The sequence below is a fragment of the Octopus sinensis genome, linkage group LG24, assembly GCF_006345805.1.
Source record: "Octopus sinensis linkage group LG24, ASM634580v1, whole genome shotgun sequence".
Taxonomy (NCBI): domain Eukaryota; kingdom Metazoa; phylum Mollusca; class Cephalopoda; order Octopoda; family Octopodidae; genus Octopus; species Octopus sinensis.
Genome location: NC_043020.1, coordinates 28659748 through 28682065, shown reverse-complemented (window position 1 = coordinate 28682065; position 22318 = coordinate 28659748). Strand labels below are relative to the sequence as shown.

Genomic DNA, 22318 nt, shown 5'->3' with positions numbered 1-22318 from the left:
ACTTCTTTCATTATAAAAATAAAATAAATTTTCAAAAATCTAAAGGTTTTAAAAATTGGGAGGGTTTTTTTTTTTCTTCTTTTATATTTCTTTTTCTCATCTATCTTCTTTAGTTTCACCCCCAAACACGTAGAAAATAGACAAGGCTTTCACTTTCCCTGATTTTTTTTTTCTTTTTTCTTTTTATTATCATTATAGTATCTGAAAATAAAAAAAAAAAAAAAAGCACCAGAAATGTCATTTAGATCAGACAGCTCTTCGAATTGGATTAGAGTCGCTTGTGGCGGCGGTGGCACACTGGGGCTGGCGTCGCAGTACGCGGGAGATCTGAGTCAATTACTGTTCAGTGCCACCAGTAAAATATACCGTGTTTTTACGCTTCACTTCTTGGAGAGAAATACAGAGTTGGAAAAATAGGTGAGGTTTGGTTTTAACATTTTATTTCACCCTGTTGTTGTTGTTGTTGTTGTGTGCAACTGTGACATGTAACGGTTAGAAAAGGGTTTCACACAGTTTTCATTGTCCATATTTCATCTAGCAAACCTTTCTCGTACAAAAGAGCACAGATAAAAATTCTGACCAAATAGAACATCATCAATAGAATTTTATATACATATATTATATATATATACACACATGCACATATATATATACACATACATATATACATATCTATATACACACACATATATACATATATATATATATATAGACATACATATATATACACATATATATATATACATATATACACATACACACACATATATACATATATACACATATATACACATATACATATATATATACACATATATATACATATATACACACACACACTCTAACACACATATATATAATGTATGTATAAAAAACAAAGCAACTCATTTCTACAGATAATGCTTCCTGTTCCTTATTCAAGTCCAATAGATTGCAATATTTTAAGGGGGGAGGGGGACACAAGAAAATATAAAATGAGAATAATTATTAACAAATGAGAGAGAGAGAGAAAGAGAGGGTGTGTCTGTCTGTTCAACAGTATCTACTTTGGTGAGTGCCCAGCAGCAGACAAGAGTCGTATAAGCTGGACTGGAAACAAAGGCCAGAAGAGAGCTCCAAAACAGAACCGGAAATGAAGACAAATTAAACAATTTCAGACACCGAGAACTAACTGAAGGAAGAAGGAAAAAACGAACCCCCCACCCAAAATAAATCAAATGGTTAAGGGCAAAGAAAGACATGGGGTGGAGGGGCAAGGGAAAGGGGGCCAATGTGTGAATATAATAATTATAATAATAATAATTATTATTATTATAATAATAATAATAATAAAAGAACAGGGGGACAAAAACAAATATACTACCAATTACTGAAGTCAACAGCCAGCTGGATGGAAGATGACCATCAAGTATAATAAACCTTTGAGGCAAACGCTGTTCCTCCAGATAAGATGTTTTGTTATAGACGTTTGTTTGCAGGCAGTGTTACTTAGCAACCAAACACTATGCTGACTTTCTAAGTGTTAGACAGGGCAGTCAGACAATTAGGGAGTTGTTATTAAGGCATGTTGAGAATGTTGTTTATGCTGCCGCCCTGGACAACACAGGATCTAGGATATCTAATTCAAACTGGTCCATTCTTCATTGATGCTGTTATAGCCTTTTCGTATTTTTCCATGGCTTCAATCGCTTGAGACCTGCAAAACAGAAAGACAGGACAGGTTTAAACCTTTAGCAACTAAACCGGCCGTAGCTGGCCCCGCAATACTCTGTGTTTTATACTAGTTAGTTAATTTTTTGGCTCAAAAAGCAAAAAGCAAGGCCATGTAGGGGGAGATGGAATTATGTACAGGGTGGTGTTCATGTAAAGAGTTCAGGCCACTTGAGGTCAAGGGAGACTTTGAACCAAGCGGTCGTCGGCATCTTCACCATCTCGTCTGGCAGCTTATTCCACGGATCCGCAACCCGGACGGAGAAAACCCCTAAACTGACCAGCTCCAACCTCTCACACCTACCCTACAATGTCATTCTAAAAATATACAGTCACATCATTGAAATCTTGAAGCTAAAAGACAATGCAGAATTAATTCCAAACAATGCACAGGAGTGGCTGTGTGGTAAGTAGCTTGCTTACCAACCACATGGTTCCGGGTTCAATCCCACTGCGTGGCACCTTGGGCAAGTGTCTTTTACTATAGCCTCGGGCTGACCAAAGCCTTGTGAGTGGATTTGGTAGACGGAAACTGAAAGAAGCCTGTCGTATATATGTATGTGTGTGTCTGTCTGTCCCTCCCACCATCGCTTGACAACCGATGCTGGTGTGTTTACGTCCCCGTAACTTAGCGGTTCGGCAAAAGAGACCGATAGAATAAGTACTAGGCTTACAAAGAATAAGTCCTGGGGTCGATTTGCTCGACTAAAGGCGGTGCTCCAGCATGGCCGCAGTCAAATGACTGAAACAAGTAAAAGAGTAAAGAGTAATGTGAATAAGCATTATATTTCAGTAAGAAATCTGAATGCCAAAGGGTTAAGCTAAATAATTCTAATTCCAGTACAAGGCCAGCAATTCTGAAGGGAGAGGGGAATGTTGATTACATCAACTCGGTTATTCAGCAGGTACCTGTTTTATTGCCCCGCCCCACCCCTGAAAGGATGAAAGACAAAGCTGACCTCAGCAGAATTTGAACTCTCAATGTAAAGAACAGGAAGAAATGCAGCTCAGCATTTCGTCAGGTGCAACAAGGAATAATTCTTCCGATTTGCTACTGTTTAAGCTAAAGTTCCATCAAATATTTCTCTCTCTTTCTTCCTGTCAACCCTTTGGTTACCATCATGAGTTGGATCCAGTAAAACAACATCATCATCGTTTTAACATCCACTTTCCTATGCAAGCATCATCATCATCATCATCGTTTAACGTCCGCTTTCCATGCTAGCATGGGTTGGACGATTTGACTGAGGTCTGGCGAACCAGACTCCAATCTGATCTGGCAGAGTTTCTACAGCTGGATGCCCTTCCTAACACCAACCACTCCGAGTGCATGCCACCGGCACGAGGGCCAGTTTGGTGGAACTGGCAACGGCCATGCCCAAATGGTGCTTTTTCTGTGCCACCTGCACAGGAGCCAGTCCAGTGGTACTGGCGATGACCTCGCTTGAATGCTTCACATGTCACCAGCACAAGTGCTAGTGAGGCAACAGAATTCATTGAGGCAGATTTTCTACAGATGGATGCTGGATGTTGAAAAAGAAAAACACAGGCATGTCGCTAGAGAGGAGATATATAGCTAACCCCTATTACATATGGGGGTGGGTGAGAGTGGTTGAGGAGATGCCTCATGAAGAGGACTCTCCTGACACCATGCAAACTTATAATTAATTACCTGACATTTTCTATCAAATTAGATTTGGAAGATTCACTGTTGCCATCTGAATTGGAAGTGGTGGACTTGGCAACAGAATCATCGTTAGACTTGGATTTATCTTCACTAACTCCTTCTGGGTCTTTATCATTACTGGCAGTAGAAACACTTGTTGTAGCAACACTAGAACAATCCGTTGTAGAAACACCAGAACATTCTGATGTAGCAACACTGGAACATTCTGTTGTAGACACACAGGATGAACTTTCTGTTGTGGATACACTGGGAACAACGGTGGTAGAAGAAGAAGAGGAAGAAGCCTCTTCAAAATTACTTGGTTTAATAAGACCAGCTGAACTCAGAAAACTGAAATAGAAAAACATACAAAGATCACGTGAATAGAAAAACATTTTTTTAAAAAATGATACAACAATGTTAGTTGCTTTTGTTTGTTTGTTTGTTTGTTTGTTAGGTAATGCTGGAAGTGGTTCCAAACCATTAATAGAGAATCAAGGCAGGATCAAAAGAGAAAGGAAAAATAAGCCAAAAGAGAAACTAACTTTATCAGGAAAATTTTGATAGCTACATCTGGTTTATTTGAAAAATGTGTTTAAATTACAAAAAAAAAAGGGTTTTAACAATCATTGATAAATATTGATATTTTAAGAAGAAAGAGAAGTCATGAACGAAACTACAGAAATATGTCACATTTTCTTACATTTTGCTGAAATGGGAAATCCTTCAAATTTCAAGTTTGAATTTCATACAAGAATTAAGAAAATCAAAGCTTTCTTTGAGACTGCTTTAAAAGCAAAGTGGTGCTAGATATATTATTTATCAATTGTAATCAAGGTCTCTAAATTGCTCTTTTGAATTATTATTGCAGTTGCATCAATATACAGAACAATCCCCCCTATATTTGTTTCATGGGGTGAGGATGCCAGCTTTTCCCAAACTCAACCCCAGCTTTTTTTTTTTCCAGCTAAGTACGAAAACTCGTTTTGTCAACCTCTCGCTATTTCATTGTCTGAGGTAAGATTGGAAATTAAGCAAAACTTTAATTATTTAAACTTAATACTCATGAGTACTTGGTGACCTCATTAATGCATACAGCATCTCGAAAGAGTCCAGAAGCTGGCTACCCGCATGGTTCTTGGTCTCAAGCATTTGTCTTATGAAGAAAGGCTGAAGACGCTCGACCTTTATTCTCTAGAAAAACGCCGCCGCCGTGGTGATCTCATTCTAGTTCACAACATCAGAAGCGGAAAGTGTAACCTCTCGAAAGAGCTGTTCTTCACTCCTGCTCCAGAGCATTGGCTGCGGGGTCATTCTGAAAAGCTCTATCAAACAGACAGTGGTGCTCAGCACAGCTCCCTGGCTTGTCGGTTCCTGTCAAACTGTGAAACCCATGCCAGCATCATGAGGGGGAGACAAAAAGGATGTTAAATGATGAGGATGACTGAAAATACAAAAAGCAGTCAATATCTACACCAAGAGAGAAGTGTAGTGATAGCCTTTAAGGTTCAATTATAAATGCTTAGCAGTATTTCGTCTGTCGTTACGTTCTGAGTTCAAATCCCGCTGAAGTCGACTTTGCCTTTCATCCTTTCGGGGTCAATAAATAAAGTACCAGTTTCGCACTTGGGTCAATGTAATCGACTTAATCCCTTTGTCTGTCCTTGTTTGTCCCCTCTGTGTTTGGCCCCTTGTGGGCAATAAAGAAATATATAAATGTATAAAGCAAATGTAAAATATATATCTAGATCAAAGTACATGAAGACAACCGTTTTAAGTTGTGGAAAGAAAAAGAAATGGCAGCAGCCTTTGTCATGCGTATTTGATACAGACTCTGAACGAGTACTAAAATGCAGGAAGGTGTGCAATTGGTAACAACAAGGCAAAAAAGCAATCTTACCGAAAATAAAGGAATGGAAAGCTACAGGTATCTATGCCAAAGGCCAATGATTAATGGAGAGAGAGTGACCTTTGGAGCACTTGTTTATCATTGCAGATGAATATAGAGAGAACAATTTTTAATTATTAGAAACAAAAAGACTTGCACATGATGAAGAGGTTTGCACATTGAAATTGGAAAACATTAAAAGATATTGCCACATGCATTCACCAGCACAGTTGCACATCAAAAGCACACCGACATGCACAAAGCAGCACATTCATTTTAAAAAGTTTTTTTTTTGAAAGTTTTTAATATTCCTTATCAATGTCCCAGCCCCGCATAGCCCCTGCCCATTCAAAGTACCTTGGATTCCAGAACATCCCGCTGTGCTTGAGGAGACCTGTTGAGTCAAGTACATGAACATCGAAATAAATATCAATGGAAATAGTAGTTGTGATACCTGTGCTGGTGGCACATAAAAAGCACCATCCGAACGTGGCCGATGCCAGCGCCGCCCCGACTGGCTTCTGTGCTGGTGGCACATAAAAAGCACCATCCGAACGTGGCCGATGCCAGTGCCGCCTCGACTGGCTTCTGTGCCGGTGGCACATAAAAAGCACCATCCGAACGTGGCCGATGCCAGTGCCGCCTCGACTGGCTTCTGTGCTGGTGGCACATAAAAAGCACCATCCGAACGTGGCCGATGCCAGCGCCGCCCCGACTGGCTTCTGTGCTGGTGGCACATAAAAAGCACCATCCGAACGTGGCCGATGCCAGCGCCGCCTCGACTGGCTTCTGTGCTGGTGGCACATAAAAAGCACCATCCGAACGTGGCCGATGCCAGTGCCGCCTCGACTGGCTTCTGTGCCGGTGGCACATAAAAAGCACCATCCGAACGTGGCCGATGCCAGCGCCGCCCCGACTGGCTTCTGTGCTGGTGGCACATAAAAAGCACCATCCAAACGTGGCCGATGCCAGCGCCGCCTCGACTGGCTTCTGTGCCGGTGGCACATAAAAAGCACCATCCGAACGTAGCCGATGCCAGCGCCGCCCCGAATGGCTTCCGTGCCGGTGGCACATAAAAGGCCCCATCCGAACGTGGCCAATGCCAGCGCCGCCTCGACTGGCTTCTGTGCTGGTGGCACATAAAAAGCACCATCCAAACGTGGCCGATGCCAGCGCCGCCTCGACTGGCTTCTGTGCCGGTGGCACATAAAAAGCACCATCCGAACGTGGCCGATGCCAGTGCCGCCTCGACTGGCGTCTGTGCTGGTGGCACATAAAAAGCACCATCCAAACATGGCCGATGCCAGCGCCGCCTCGACTGGCTTCTGTGCTGGTGGCACATAAAAAGCACCATCCGAACGTGGCCGATGCCAGCGCCGCCCCGACTGGCTTCCGTGCCGGTGGCACATAAAAGGCCCCATCCGAACGTGGCCAATGCCAGCGCCGCCTCGACTGGCTTCTGTGCTGGTGGCACATAAAAAGCACCATCCAAACGTGGCCGATGCCAGCGCCGCCCCGACTGGCTTCTGTGCCGGTGGCACATAAAAAGCACCATCCGAACGTGGCCGATGCCAGTTCCGCCTCGACTGGCTTCTGTGCCGGTGGCACATAAAAAGCACCATCCAAACGTGACCGATGCCAGCGCCGCCTCGACTGGCTTCTGTGCCGGTGGCACATAAAAAGCACCATCCGAACGTGGCCGATGCCAGTGCCGCCTCGACTGGCTTCTGTGCCGGTGGCACATAAAAAGCACCATCCAAACGTGGCCGATGCCAGCGCCGCCCCCACTGGCTTCCATGCCGGTGGCACATAAAAAGCACCATCCGAACGTGGCCGATGCCAGTGCCGCCTTGACTGGCTTCCGTGTCGGTGGCATGTCAAAAGCACCAACCGATCGTGGCCAATGCCAGACACCCCTGGCACAGGTGCCGGTGTCACGTAAAAAGCACCCACTACACTCGCGGAGTGGTTGGCGTTAGGAAGGACATCCAGTTGTAGAAACATTGCCAGATCAGACTGGAGCCTGGTGCAGCCCCTGGCTTCCCAGACCCCGGTCGAACCGTCCAACCCATGCTAGCATGGAGAACGGACGTTAAACGATGATGATGAATATCATGTGTTCGTTTTTTTGGGGTTTTTTTCAAATTTAAAATCATCATGTCACAAATCCTAAGCTATTAGAGGCGTTTTAGAACACTTTGCACTTACTGACTACAGTCAGATCAACCTCAATGTTTTTTTTTCTCTTTTCTTTTCTTCTTGAAACCAAATTGAGTAGGCACAAAAGGCTCTGTATTTTGGGAGATGTAAGTAAAAATGCAATATTGAAGAATTTCTCAAAAACATTATCAAAACAAAGAAATCGGGGATTAAAACTGTGTTACAGTTTCTGCTCACCCCACCACAAACCCAAAATATTAGCAGTGAATTACCAATGGCAGAGCGGGATACAACTGAAGAGGAAACAGTAGTATCAGGTGTAACTCGTTAGTCAAGAGGGAACCACACGTCAGGGAAGAAATCACTCCAAAAGATTACAATTAAGTCTGAGAATGAACAACTAAATTCATTACAACAGAGCATATTAGTATATAAAAGCTACATCTTTGAAGCTAAAAGCTTGTGTAGATTGTCATAGAAGAGGAACTAGACTCATGTTGAAAAGCAATTTTTAAAAAGACATTAAAATCCATGGGGAAATAATATTTGTATAAATCTGATATGAATTTCAAATAAAGAATGCGAAAACAAAGAAATGAACAAGTCAGACAGGTTGTCCTGTCTGGATTGTAACCGGTCGAATGGTGCCAGCCGAAAGCAGTGCAGGAGAAGCAGTTTGCACCTAAAAGAACGGTGCAGTCAGCGGAAGCTTTCAAAGAGGAAAACTCACTTAAAATTCTGATAAAGCTCTTCATCAGTTTCAAAATGTAACCTTTATTCGGAAGGAGAGAAAAAGAAAAGCTATCTTGACTCAATGCTGAGTGAAGAGAAGAAAAAAAAAAAGAAAAAGAAAGAAAGAAATACTGCAATCATGAGCAAAAGATTTCCTGAGACACAGAATGTTGGGCTTTATGTTTGTAATTAACTAATGAGGTGATTGTCATAATGATTTTGAAATATGAAACCTCCAAATCCATCAATAGATTACTACAAAATGCTAACGAACGCCACTAGCTTTCCATCAGTAAGTGATTACAGGGAGATTATTTGCACAGAAATTATGGTTTGACTTAAAGACAAACAGACACTTAGATGGAGTTACTTCATTAAGGAAAATAATGATAAAATGTAGAAGGAAAAGTGACAAAAACATATATCTATTTTTAAAATATTTGAAATTGTGTTGAGTGGCTATGTTGGTCAGATGGATAGCCTTAGGGGATAAGAGGAAGAATAATTAATGAAAGAAACAGAAAACTGTTGAAAATTGAAAAACAACAAGGGCAATATACAGCGGACTGAGTCCTGTCAGATGACGACTAGTGCTGCTACAAAAATATAACGTACCCTTAAAAAAAAAAAGGGACGTTTTAATCCTTATTTGCCAGTTTAAAATAATCCTCTGACCATTTGGAATCGCTCTTGGAAGAATCACTCAACCTGTCTTGTGGTAAACACAGATTCTTGCTCTGTTGTTTTTGTCAACAATCTCACCTGTGCTACACAGGTGAGATAAAGGAGAAAGACTTCTTAACAGAGGCTGCTGTATCACTCCCCACTCACCCCCACCTCTCTGGTTATTAGCTCCGGCTGTTGTCCAACTCTTATGTCAAAAATTTCTTAACAAAACCGGTTCATCGAGGCTGCCGATCCACAGTATAAACTCCACAAGGCTCCAAAATTTCTCCAACATCTTCCCCTCTTTATACTAATGGCTTCCTCATAACATTGCAGTTAAAAAGTGAACTTTGTAACCACACATCCATGACTGGTTAATGAATAATAAAACTAATAATAAAGAGAAAAAGATATTCTGGAGTAGGCCTTTAACAAAAAAAGGAGGGAATGAAGATTTGGAAAATCTGAAACAGCCACACTATATAATCAGGGATAGTAGAGAAGTGGCTGTGTGGTTAGGAAACTTGCTTATCAACCATGTGGTCTCAGTCACGTACAGTCCAGTGTGTGGTACCTTGGGCTCAAGTATCTTCTACTAAAGCCCAAGGCCAACCAAAGCCTTGTGAGTGAATGAAGTAAATGAAAGCCGAGAGAAACCGGTCATGTATGTATGTGTGCACATATACATGTGGGTGTATATGTTTGGGTGTACCTTTGTCTTGACATCGTGTAATGGTTGTAAACGAGCATCCCTGTCATACAGGCAGTGTAGTTAGTTTCCAGTCTTCCGTGGAAAACATGTCTGGCCCTGGGGAAAGATTATCTTGCTTGGAAACAGGGAGGGTATTCATTCAGTCATAGAAAATCTGCCTCAATAAATTGTTTGACCCTTGCAAGCAAGCAAAGGGGATGTTAACGATAATAAACGAGGATACATATAATTATTGTGAGAAGACTTATCACAGAGCAATTCATTTTCTTAGAGTTGGATATGATTTGGTGTTGGGTATAGGGTCTCTTTGCTATTCCACCACCTCTAGTGTACATACATAGGTACATAGTGTGTGTGTGTGTGAGAGAGAGAGAGAGAGAGATTGTGGTGGTTTAAAATTTGTTCTGTAATGTTCTAGACTTGGATCTCAAGGTCTAAAATGTAAAACAACACCAGTCTAAATAGTGCAGAGAATGGTTCAGGTGCTAATATACAACGTCACAGAACATGGGGTGAGGGAAGTGAAGGGAGTCACAATTTGTACTTTCAGAAGCTCATCATTACTCATTATCCTAACAAACTGGAGATGACTATACCTTTCTTGTGAACAGTTTACTACTTTTTCTGCCTCAGCGTCGTCACTTGAAGCAGTTTGGTCTGAGTTAGCTGACTGGTTGCTATCAGATTGACTGCTGTCATCTTTAGACCATTCTTTATTGGTAACATTTTTTTTGGTATCACCACTGTTAAAAAAAAAGACAAAAAAAAAAACCAAACATTTTAAAATACAAATATGAAATTACCAGTACTAGAACACTACAGCCAACATCACCAGAAACTACCCTAAAAAAAAAACACCCAGTACATAGATCAGTGGTCAGAGCATTGGGCTCACAATCATGAGGTAGTGAGTTCGATTCCCGGACTGGGCTGTGTGTTGTGTTATTGATCAAAACAATTTATTTCACATTGTTCCAGTTCACTCAACTGTAAAAATGAGTTGCGACATTACTGGTGTCAAGCTCTATCGGCCCCTTTGCCATTCCCTTGGATAACATCAGTTGCATGAAGAAGGGAGGTTGGTATGCATGGGTGACTGCTGGTCTTCCATAAACAACCTTGCCCGGACTTGTGCCTTGGAGGGGAACTTCCTAAGTGCAATCCCATAGTCATTCACGACCAAAGGGGGTCTCTTATACATTGCAAAACAGTTGGTGTTAGGAAAAGCTTAAGTAACAAAACAAGCTGCCCCCAGCTTCCCCATAAACCAGTGAATGCATAGATTGAATTTTATCGAGGCATCTGGCACTAAACAAGCTCTCCTTGACTGAAGGGTCTATATTTCAAAATATCTGGGTAAAGATTTTCTCATTCAATCCATTTATGACAAAATGTCAAGGATAAAAGAAATGGAGGGTGATTAAGAAGCTTTCTTTGCAACCATGTGGTTTTGGGTTTAGTCCAAAGTAAGGCACTTAAGGTACATATCCTCCACTATAGCCGTGGGGCTGTGTCACTAAATTTGGTTGAGAGAAACAGTGAAAGCCTGTCATGTGTGTGAAGGTAGTCACGCACTTCCTCAACAGCAAGACACCTGTTATGCCCTGGTCCTTTCTCTCATATTTTTGCCCGTCATCTCCAAGCACAAATTTGCCCCAGCCCCATCTAAGGGGTGATGGTGTACTCTTTCAAACTGCATGATGGCTTCACTAGTGCTGGGGACACAAAAGGTGCTCAGTATATGCTGTAAAGTGGTTGGCATTAGGAAGGGGATCCAGCTGTAGAAACCCTGCCGGAGCAGACCCTGGAGCATGATGCAGTCCTTAGACCCATTGGATCCTGTCAAACCATCCAACCCATGCCAGTATGGAACATGGAAGTTCAATGATTGATTGATGGATGGATGGATGTGTGTCTGTGTTTGTACCGCACCTCCAGCTTGGCATCCAATTTTGGTTTGTTTACATCCATCTAAATTAGCGGTTTGTCAAAAAAAAGGCCCAACAGAATAAGTACCAGATGTAAAACTAAAGTACAGAGATGGGGTCTGTTTGACTGATTTCCTTCAAGGTGATGCCCCAGCATGGCCGCAATCCAATGACTGGAAAAAGTAATTAAAAAAAATGAAAAAAAGAAATAGAAGGATGTGTTCATCAAAGTTGTACCTCCAAAGTGCATCTTCTTTAGAACTTTTCCCATTTTCATCTTTTGCAGCAGTTTCAACTGTTCTGGTTTGAGGACTTCTTGGAGAATCTGAAACACAGAGTTTTGGAACATCATGATAATGGTCTATCTCTCTCTCTTGCACACACACAACATGTAGAGTTTATAGATATACAAGTAAGACGGCTACTGGGGTCACACATGACTGGAAGACAACCAGGCAGGTTTACAGCATAACAAACGAACAGTCACCAGAGTTATAAAACTATAAAACAGACAGACAAATATACAACAATGAAATAGAAGAACAATTAAATAAATTCAAATCTAATTTTCTGGAGTAAATAATAATGGTAGCACATAAAAAGCATCGTTCGAGTGTTGGGCCTTTGTGGAGAGGCAGTGACAGGTGGCCAAAACCATGGGTGATATACCGTCCTTGTGTTGACCTGTCGAGTCAAGTAAGACTGTAGTTGCGGCCAATGCTAGTGTCAGGTCAATGTCACCTGTGCTGGTGGCACGTAAAAAGCACCCACTACACTCTTGGAGTGGTTGGCGTTAGGAAGGGTGTCCAGCTGTAGAAACCTTGCCAAATCAGATCAGAAACTGGTGCAGGTCCCTGGATAACCAGTTTTCAGTTAAACCGTTCTGGAGATATCTTGTTCACGGACGAACAGACAAACAAACACTACTGAAAAGAATACCTCCGCTTTCGTTAAGGCGGAGGTAATAATTATTCCAATTATATAAATGGATACGTACTCTTATCTTCACAGCCTGAACTAGACACAGTGTCACCAGTATCCATAGCTATAGGAGAGCTACTCCGAGGAATTCTGGAAAAAAAAAAGAATTACATTATTGGATGACAGGAATTGGTCAATACATCAGGTTTAAACATGGCTGTGGGGTTAAGAAGTTCACTCTGCAACCACATCACTTTGGGTTCAATCCCCACTGCATGGCACATTGGGCAATTGTCTTCTCTGAGTTGTCTGATGCCTTCTGAGTAGATGCAGGAAGAACAAATGTTGAAAAATATTAAGAAGCCGTAAGTCTTTATTAAAGATATCATCATCGTCATTATTGTTTAATGTTCATTTTCCATGCTGGCATGGGTTGGATGCTCTGATAGGGCCAATGTGCCAGAGGACTGTATTTCGTTCCAATGTTTGCTGGGGCATGGTTTCAACAGCCGAATACCCATCTCAATACCAGACACCTTACAGAGCATGCCAGGTGCTTTCTTACACAGCACCAGCATTAGTGGGGTCACCAAGCAGCTTGGAAGTCAAGACCCATCAGCTGAGTGTACTGAAGGAGGTGGCTTTATGCTAGATGGACATAAACACGTGTCTTGCAATAGAGGTGATATATGGCCACCCCAGTTGGACTTATGTCGTTAATAAAGACTTATATATTTCTCAATGTTCCTACATTTGGATTCTAAATGTAAATACTGTGAAATTTTCAACAACACATGAACTGCAGATTGATACTTTTGTATTTACCCATGAAGCTTCAGTGATTCTGATTTGGGAGGATTTATACTCGAAGACTTAGAAAGTGTAAAAGAAGAAAAGAAAATAACGGTGACTTGTCTTCGGGTGACTCAAATCACTGGTGTCAAGCTCTATCGGCCCCTTTGCCATTCCCTTGGATAACATTGGTGGCATGGAGAGGGGAATTTGGTGTGCATGGGTGACTGCTGGTCTTTCATAAACAACCTTGCCTGGACTTGTGCCTCAGAGGGTAACTTTCTAGGTGCAATCCCATAGTCATTCATGACCAAAGGGGGTCTCTTACACATTGTAAAACAGTTGGTGTTAGGAAAAGCTTAAGTAACAAAACAAGCTGCCCCCATTCAACAAGGAAGAGTAGTTTGAAAGAAAAAGTGATGAAGATTTTAAGAACATTCGTTCAAAGTATTACGGCAACATAGTCAAACAAGGCAACACATTTGTCCTTACCGCTCTAAAGAGGAATTAAAACTAGAAAAGTCAGCCCAGTTATTTTCTGACATTTTCAGATCAAAGTTAGCCCACTTTTGATCAGGAGTCTCACTTGGCACAAGTGCTGCATCCCAAGGGGACGTTTCCATTGCTGTAAGAGAAGAAAGTAAAATTATAACAATTTTACTCCAAAGACAGAACCTTTTTTGTAAATTGAATTTGTTAATAATCAAATGCAACACCAAAGAAATTGGTGGAGAATTATTGATGTAAAATAGTCAGAAATACTTTGCAATTCAGTAACAGAGACCAAGAGAACAAGTACCACCAGACTTAAGAAATAAGTGTTGGGGTCAATTTATTCAACTTAACCCTTTCATTACTGTATTTATTTTGGGATTCTCTGTTTTTCTCATAATTATTTTAAATATAACAAAGAATTTAGTAAAACAACTTAGTTACCATTCAGCTAGTGTTAGAAATGTAAATTGTCACTAAGGTTGGTGGAAGATTTTAGTTCAGAACTTATGAAAACGAGACATTTGTACTACAGAGCCAGAGGTGGTTTCAGCTGGGTTGGTAACGAAAGGGTTAAAGCCGTCAACGTGGTTAGGGTTAGCACGGCTGCAGTCCAATGATGGAAACAAGAAATAAAAGATCAACATAGAACCAGGCTGATGGAAACAATTTGAAATCTCATCAACCAGCATACTGAACATTTGAAGAGGGGCTGAGCATTAGCAGCTTTCTCTGGTTGATACATAGCCTAGAATAAGGATCAAAGACAACTGACCTTCTACATCTACATCCATCTTCTCTTGAGGCTGTTGTAGAATGCACTTTGGAGAGTCTAATTCTTCATCACTGTCGGTGTTGTCCTCTTCCTCCTCCTGATCATCAGAACCGAGACTGTCAGTTGACATTCTACAACCAGAGTGAGAAAACGAAACAAACTGAGAACAGGGCTGAGCAGGGTTTCACAACTACAAGACATTTCTCTATTCCAATAAGGAAAAGTATAGATTATTAGAGAAGAGAGAGAGAGAGGGAGGCTGACATGCCCAGGAGACATTAGGAGGTAACCTGGCTGCTTACCCAGTTGGCCGGACAGGTGAATTTTCAAAGAGAATAACTTCCTTTTTCTCCCATATTTCTTCATCGCTATCATTGTCATCAAACTGCTGGATTCGTTCATTACAGGCTTGTTCAAACATGGTGGCATTAGGGGCCTACAAACAATAGAAAGTGCAGTTGCAGCAAGATAATACATGTGACTTTTTTTCCTTCTTCGCTAAGACACTCAGCACAAGTGTTTAGTCAATATAACTGTGTCAAAATGTCTGGACAGCATTTAGCTGAAATAATAACACAATTAGACTCTTTCAATGAAGATCTTACTTGAATAGACCACCTAGTTACCATGGTATCTCCTAGAATGGAGAATAAGGGAGTTCTAGGAGGACAGGGATGTGTTCTACAGAGAAATGATTATTTAGCAATTTTTATGGGGTTGTGGAAGTGGTGGTGAGGTTGGTGCATAAAATAAGGTCAAATGAAATGCACATTAATTTCAGAGTACACTAATCATGGGATTAATGTGGATTTGGGGAACAAAGAAGATGGTAGAAGATTTAACTTGACTGTGTGAGTGGTACATGACAACTGAATAATTTAGTGGCTCTGAAGAGAGAACTTATCTTTTTAGATCACATCTTGACCAGGTTGAGAATGTTGTTGTTATGACAGACCCAGGGTTGTAAAGCCTAACATTTGTAAACATTGTCGCATTTGAAGATTTAACCCTTTAGCAATTAAACTGGCCAGGTCCGGCCCAAATGTTTTGCTTGTTTTATGGTGAGACTGACCAGATGTTTTATGGTGAGACTGACAAGATAATGCATCATCATCGTTTAGCATCCGCTTTCCATGCTGGCATGGGCTGGACGGTTTGACTGGGGGCTGGTGGGCCAGAAGGTTGCAACAGGCTCCAATCTGATCTGGTAAAGTTTTTACAGTTGGATGCCCTTCCTAATGCCAACCACTCAGAGTGTAGTGGGTGCTTTTTACATGCCACCGGCACATGGGCCAGTCTGGTGGTACTGGCATCAACCACGCTGTATATCTGAATAGATTGAAAACATCTTGTATTTCTGTGTTATGTGACAGACATGACTATGTCTGAGTTGGATCTTTTTAAGAACTTTTCATCTTTTCTTGTTAGTCTTGGATGCTCAGTTCTGGAACAGAGAAACCATTGGTCCAGTAACATTTCAGAACCACCTCAATTCTATCTATGGAATGAAATGACGGGAGAATGTTGTGTCTGGATGTGCTTTGGGTTGGATTGCAAAGAATCATGAGATAATTGATGAGAGAGAGAGAGAGAGAGGTCTATACTTACACTATCTTCATCAGCCCTTATATTGAAGTCAATGCTTGAGATCTTCTCATTAAATGTGGTGCTGCAGGAAACAAGGAAAGAAGCAAACAGTGAATTGATGCTACAATTTATTCACAACTAAAAGACGATCGCAGCTACGATTATATTCTGCACACTGATGTAATAAAAGTTGTTATTACATCAACTGGATGCATGGCTTCTGACTCAGTTGTGTGTGCTCTCAGTGGATAGATGGCTTTCAATCTATCTTGATGCTCGGTAGAATTAATGCAACTGTATCTCAGGGAATAAAACACACATGGACACATTGGATGCACATCAACTGCTGCAGTGCATATTCAGGGAAAAGTTTTAGAGAACTGAAGTATGTAATATGAGCCCAACTTTGCATATATAAACAGGGATGATTTTTTTTTTGAAGAAATTTTTTTGGTGAAAAAGTATTTTCTGTTCCATCAAATAAAACAGAAAAAGAAATATCAAGGCATAACATGAGTAGACGGAAGGTGGAAAATGAACACTCACTCAATTTTGCCATCTTGGTCAGCAAAATCATGTTCATTGAAGCCAAATGTATCAATGAAATTAGATGTCATCTGTAGTTGGTAATCAGAGAAGGCCTGTTGATAACGAAAACAAATGTGAAAAAAGTTGAATAAAATAGAAGAAACTAATTGAGAGAAGCAAACCTCAATTTCAGTAAAACTCATAGAAACCAGTGACAATGTCTTTCAATCAGTGATAATTAATTTCATCCAATTTAATGCTTTAAGCACTTCCTGTATAAGGCAAATTACAGAAGCAGTTTCTAAACTCTCAAAATTAAAATTACTGTAAAATATCCAAAATTTTAAACAGAATACAGCAGATTTAACTGATGCAGATTAAAGTACGAAAAAAAAAGGGGGAAAAAATACTGTAATTGTGGGTTAAGAGGAACATCAGAGAAATACAAATTAATACATCTTAAAATATAAATACATGCAGACAAAAGAAAATTACATGATATTTATATATATATAAACACACATGTATATATATAAATATATACATGCATGAATGTATATATGCATTTATATATGTATGTACACACACACATATATATGTACACATGTAACGTTTTTCAGAGGAACAAATTTATTTTCAAATATCTAGTTTATAGTGCATGTCAGACATTAAAAGACAAAATACATGCAGGTCAACTAGGCATGGAAGAGAGAGAAAAAAAAATCAGTTGTTAAAAAACCTCGATACAATACCTCAAACATTTAAACAATTTATATTAACAATAAGACCTGCTGTTGTCAAAAGATAACACTAAAAAATACTATGTTATCACTAAGTTATACCGTTACTTGTGAGCAATAGATGCATTTAAGGTCAGACTAATTAAAATTACAAAACGTGTATATACATATATATATATATATATATATATATATATATGTATATATATATAGTTGTATAACATTCTATTAGTAACATGACACTGATAGTCTCAAGAGTACATCTTAATATTTGACTAGAGCAAATTTTTAAACTGTGGCCATGTCGTTAGCTTAGCAATCTTCTATATTTCCTCTTTATCCAAACAGTTTGTAATTTGATGGAACAAGGTCATGCAGCCTTTGTTCTTGAAATAAACACCTGGCTACAATAAACGTTATGATACATCCAAAAGATGCTCCAGCCTGACCACATTTCTATCTTATTTCCCTCTCTCAATAAAACAAGTAACCTCTATTTCTCTCTCTCTAGAAAACAGCACACCCCATCTATGATCCCAAATCAGCTGGAAATGCCAGCAAATATAAAGACCTATACAAGACCTTCATAAACTAATGAGCTGTATTGGTTTTTATGACTGTTTTTTTTTTTGTTTTTGGTCTTTTTTAATGCAAGCCCCATGTTGCACAGATCTGAAAAATATGTTCAGCTTCCTCAGGCCTGCCTTAACCACTTCTTTTCAGATGTATTTTCTAGAGTGGCAGAGCAAGCTGCTTTGTCTAACAAGACTCGACAATGCATGAAGCAACTCTCGAACACGTCATAGATCCAGCAACATAACCAGCTTCCAGACAAATTGTCTGGAACAGCCCCATGGGCCATGGTTATGAATGTAGCGCAGGACAAAGAATAGTTTTCCTTGCACTGCATTTTATAGGTACAAACCAGCCCCCCAGTGTTATCAATAAACCAAGCCATTAGATTCTTGCAGGGCACAAAGTTACAACAGACCCTATTTAAGTATTTCCCTCTATTTATCATCATTAACAAACCCCTGAGCTTTAACTTTCAAAAGTATGAAAAAAACACTTACAAAAAAGCTAAATCATGATCAAATATTGTTAATGTATTTTAAGTAGGTAAATTTTGCTACTGTAATCATTTAATGATATGCATATCTAATGCCTATAAAATATGCTTCAAAACAACATTTCATATATAATAGAAGCAGCATTAAATTAAAATAGCCCTCTATGTATCATACTTAAAGTATATACAATGTTGAAAGGCACTTTACTGCAGGATTCATCCAGAGATATGAAAATTGCTCCAGTAGGGCCAGCAAGAATGCAATACTAGTGAATGTTTATTCATTGTTTCCTAGATATTGGATGTGACAAATCTCCTCTAAGCATGTCCCTGGGTGTGAGTACTTGCCATTGATAAAACCCAACAAGGCCAAAATGCACCTGGTGTTCCCACTAGCCACTGCTGGGGTGATTTATATTCCCCTCCACTATTATGTTTTTTAAACACAGCATGTCCATAAGAGATGTTATCTCTAGATAAATACCACAGTAATTTAACTTTCGGTGATGCATTGACATTAAGTTGGTTATTTAAAAAAAAACGTATTTAGTCTTGTAAAAATAACAGCATGAATCATAAAACCTCAAATACAGCTCTATACTACATTCCGCAGATGGTCACTAGATTTCAAGCTGATGTTGAAGATATCACTAAAACTGGTGGCTGAGCTGTTACCCTCTGGCTTGCCAAAATGATTTGGCATTATAAAGTATTTGACAGCAAAATCTAAACTATATTGTGAATATATTAATGTCATCAACATTGAACAAATTTTTATACAGATAAACAGCTTAATAATTATACTGCAAGACATTCCATATTTCATCTAATTATTTTCAGAACTATATCAACAATACAATAAATTTTCATTACCAGTAACTTCCATGATACAATCACAATACCAAATGAGAATTACACTTATGCCTGCTGGGAAGAAGCTATATAAACTCAAAACTGGTGGCACAGTTCTTGCTTTGCCTTGGTTTGCCAAAATACTTGGCCTTATAACAACAATTCTTTCTAATCAGTACCTAAGACCAGTGATTTGAACGAGGGATTGATTACACTGACCCCAGTACAAGACTGGTACTTTTATTTTATTGATCCCAAAAGGGTGAAAGGCAAAGTCGGCCTTGGCAGTATTTGAACTTAGAACCAAAAGGGTTGGAAGGAATGCTGCTAAGCCCTTCGTCCAACGCATGATTCTACCAGCTTGGCCCCTTATTGATTGTATAACTGGCACTCTGTCAGTTACGGGGACAAGGGTCCCAGCTGATCCGATCAACGGAAAAGCCTGCTCGTGAAATTAACGTGCAAGTGGCTGAGCACTCCACAGAAACATGTGTCCTTAATGTCGTTGTCAGAGAGAGATTCAGTGTGACAAAGAATGTGACAAGGCTGGCCCCCTTTGAATTACAGGTACAGCACTACTCATTTTACCAGTTCCGTAGACTGGAGCAATATGAAGTGTCTTGCTCAAGGACACAACACATTATTGGGTATTAAATCCACAACCTTACCATCGTGAGCTGAATACTCTAACCACTAAGCCATATTTTAGAGGCTCTGATGAAGCATTAAGGTGTTACTCAGGCACTCACCTGAGTCCACTGCATCTTATAGCAGAAACAGCTGTAAGCTAATGAAGTTCATAATTGTTTATTCCTTTGTCATCTTGTTTTCTTTATATATGCATATGTGTGTGTGTTGTGTGTATACACACACACACACACACACTCATACATACATATATATATAATTATCATGGGGCCTGTCTAAATATGAGTAATATGCTGTAAAGAATGAAATATATTTTCGTATACAGACCTCTTTATAAACCTTCGTGTGCACGGGACTGTGTGGGACAACACAGATTCACCCCAATTTACTAAACACTAAAATCAGTCAAAACGAAAACAGTAACTAGTGCAACAACTGAATATGGAAAAAAATAAGGGAGCTGGGGAGGAGGTTTGGAAGTAAGTGAACACACAGTGACATGAGTGATGATGGTTGAGAGTCATGTGGAAAGTACAAGCTATGAGACTAGGATAATTGATAATATAGCCTGCCCTCCACTTTACCAGCAATAATAAAATGACATTAGACAGATCTGAGGGCAGCAAGACCATTAACGTGGTGAGACAAGTGTCCACTACTTACTTGAGAATAGTTGGGTTTCTGAAAAAAAAGCAATGTCGATGACAAGCATCAGAAGAAAGTGGTTAGAAGAGAGAAGATGAGAAAACTAATGTGAGAATAATTATAAATAATTAGGGTTTCTGTCTGAATGTAGAAAGGCAATGCTGACTCTGGGGAGAACTGTATTCTAGACATAAACACATAAATACAGCAAAGTATTAAAGCCTGGCACTTAGGCAGAGCCAACCATCCATTCACTGCACATAGTTCTTCAAAGAATTTCCTTCACAATTCCATAAACCTGAGTAACGGAATAAGCTAACTCCAAAGCAGATTTTTAAGACATTCACAACGAAACACCTCTAATGGATAAGATTTAAAGCAGTTGGGAAAGTTGATCAACATTTCTCTAAAAATTTTCTGTACAAAATATATGCATTATTAAAACATTACTTACTTGAGAATAGAATACATAACAGTTTTAATACAATACGAAATATTGAATAAACTGTAATCAAACAAGAAACAGTTAAATAAGGCAGAAAACCACATGAGGCATGCCTGTGTGGTTAATTAGCTTGTTTCCCATCTATGTGGTTTTAGGTTCAATCCCATTGCAAGACACTTTGGGCAAGAATTTTCAGCTACAGCCTCAGGCTGACCAAAGCTTTGTAAGAAGATTTGGTAGGCAGAATTTAAAAGTCCATTATGTGTGTGTGTGAAAGTCCTCGTGTCTCCTTATCAAGGTTTCACATCAATTACAAAGGTGTCCCCCTCATACAGGAAAGCAAGGATTTTTTACCTTAATAGTTAAAAAAAAAAAAAAAAAAAAAAAAAAACAGGAAATTTACTACCCATAAATTAGCCATGAAGGTTTCAGTATCTGGACTGTGATCATATTGAGATATGACCTTCAAGCAGTTTTAGTCGTTCATACCAATCCCAATACTCAATCCAGTATAGCACTTAGTTTACACATCTTTATACCCGCCTCATTTAAGTTCCTCCAAGATATCCTGTCACGACCACCACAATGAAAAAGAATTTAACTGAATATAAGAGTTATAAGGAGCGGGTGGGGGTTAAACATTTCCATCTGAAGAATTGTGTTTCAATTTCAACAGAAGTTTAAAGCAAAGAGACGGAAACCGCAATTACTCGGAATATTTGGGTCTAAAAAGGAAACGGAAAAAAGCAGAAAGAGGTGGACTTACTTGTTGCATGACTGCATCTTGGTTAAAAGGCAAATCTCTGAAGTCAGTGTCATCGTCTTCACTACTTGAATGGAGCGGATGACCTTGAACCTACAAATCACAAAGACACACACACACACATATAAGTACTTGAAAGTAAGCAGTTCTTTTACATATATGCAAGCTTCTATAATATAAATAGGAGTTGCTGTGTGGTAAGTAGCTTACTTACGAACCACATGGTTCCTGGTTCAGTCCCACTGTGTGGCACCTTGGGTAAGTGTCTTCTACTATAGCCTCAGGCAGACCAAAGCCTTGTGAGTGGATTTGGTAGATGGAAACTGAAAGAAGCCCATCGTATATATGTATGTGTGTGTGTGTGTATATGTTTGTGTGTCTGTGTTTGTCCCCCCAACATCGCTTGACAACCGATGCCGGTGTGTTTACATCCCTGTAACTTAGCGGTTTGGCAAAAGAGACCGATAGAATAAGTACTAGGCTTACAAAGAACATGTCCTGGGGTCGATCTGCTCGACTAAAGGCGGTGCTCCAGCATGGCCACAGTCAAATGACTGAAACAAGTAAAAGAGTATAAACAAATTACTCATTTCCTAACC

At 39.8% G+C, this 22318-nt stretch overlaps 1 protein-coding gene across 4 annotated transcripts in view; it reads right to left on the bottom strand.

The window, feature by feature from the left end:
- Window positions 1–806: 806 nt before the first annotated feature.
- Window positions 807–22318, bottom strand: part of LOC115223817 (serine/threonine-protein phosphatase 6 regulatory subunit 3) — an 84352-nt gene continuing 62840 nt past the window's right edge. For 2 of the 4 annotated variants that reach the window (XM_029794488.2, XM_029794490.2), the window contains exons 17-29: window positions 21723–21812; window positions 20530–20547; window positions 16576–16670; window positions 16051–16111; window positions 14745–14878; window positions 14443–14573; window positions 13668–13800; window positions 12460–12533; window positions 11700–11787; window positions 10131–10277; window positions 8155–8196; window positions 3383–3727; window positions 807–1696 (exon numbers count right to left, since the gene is read on the bottom strand). In XM_029794488.2, coding sequence (XP_029650348.1) covers window positions 1624–1696; window positions 3383–3727; window positions 8155–8196; window positions 10131–10277; window positions 11700–11787; window positions 12460–12533; window positions 13668–13800; window positions 14443–14573; window positions 14745–14878; window positions 16051–16111; window positions 16576–16670; window positions 20530–20547; window positions 21723–21812 — 1431 coding nt within the window. In that variant the 3' untranslated portion in view covers window positions 807–1623. The remainder of the gene's footprint in view (window positions 1697–3382; window positions 3728–8154; window positions 8197–10130; window positions 10278–11699; window positions 11788–12459; window positions 12534–13667; window positions 13801–14442; window positions 14574–14744; window positions 14879–16050; window positions 16112–16575; window positions 16671–20529; window positions 20548–21722; window positions 21813–22318) is intronic. The other 2 variants (XM_029794491.2, XM_029794492.2) reach the window with 2 other exon arrangements.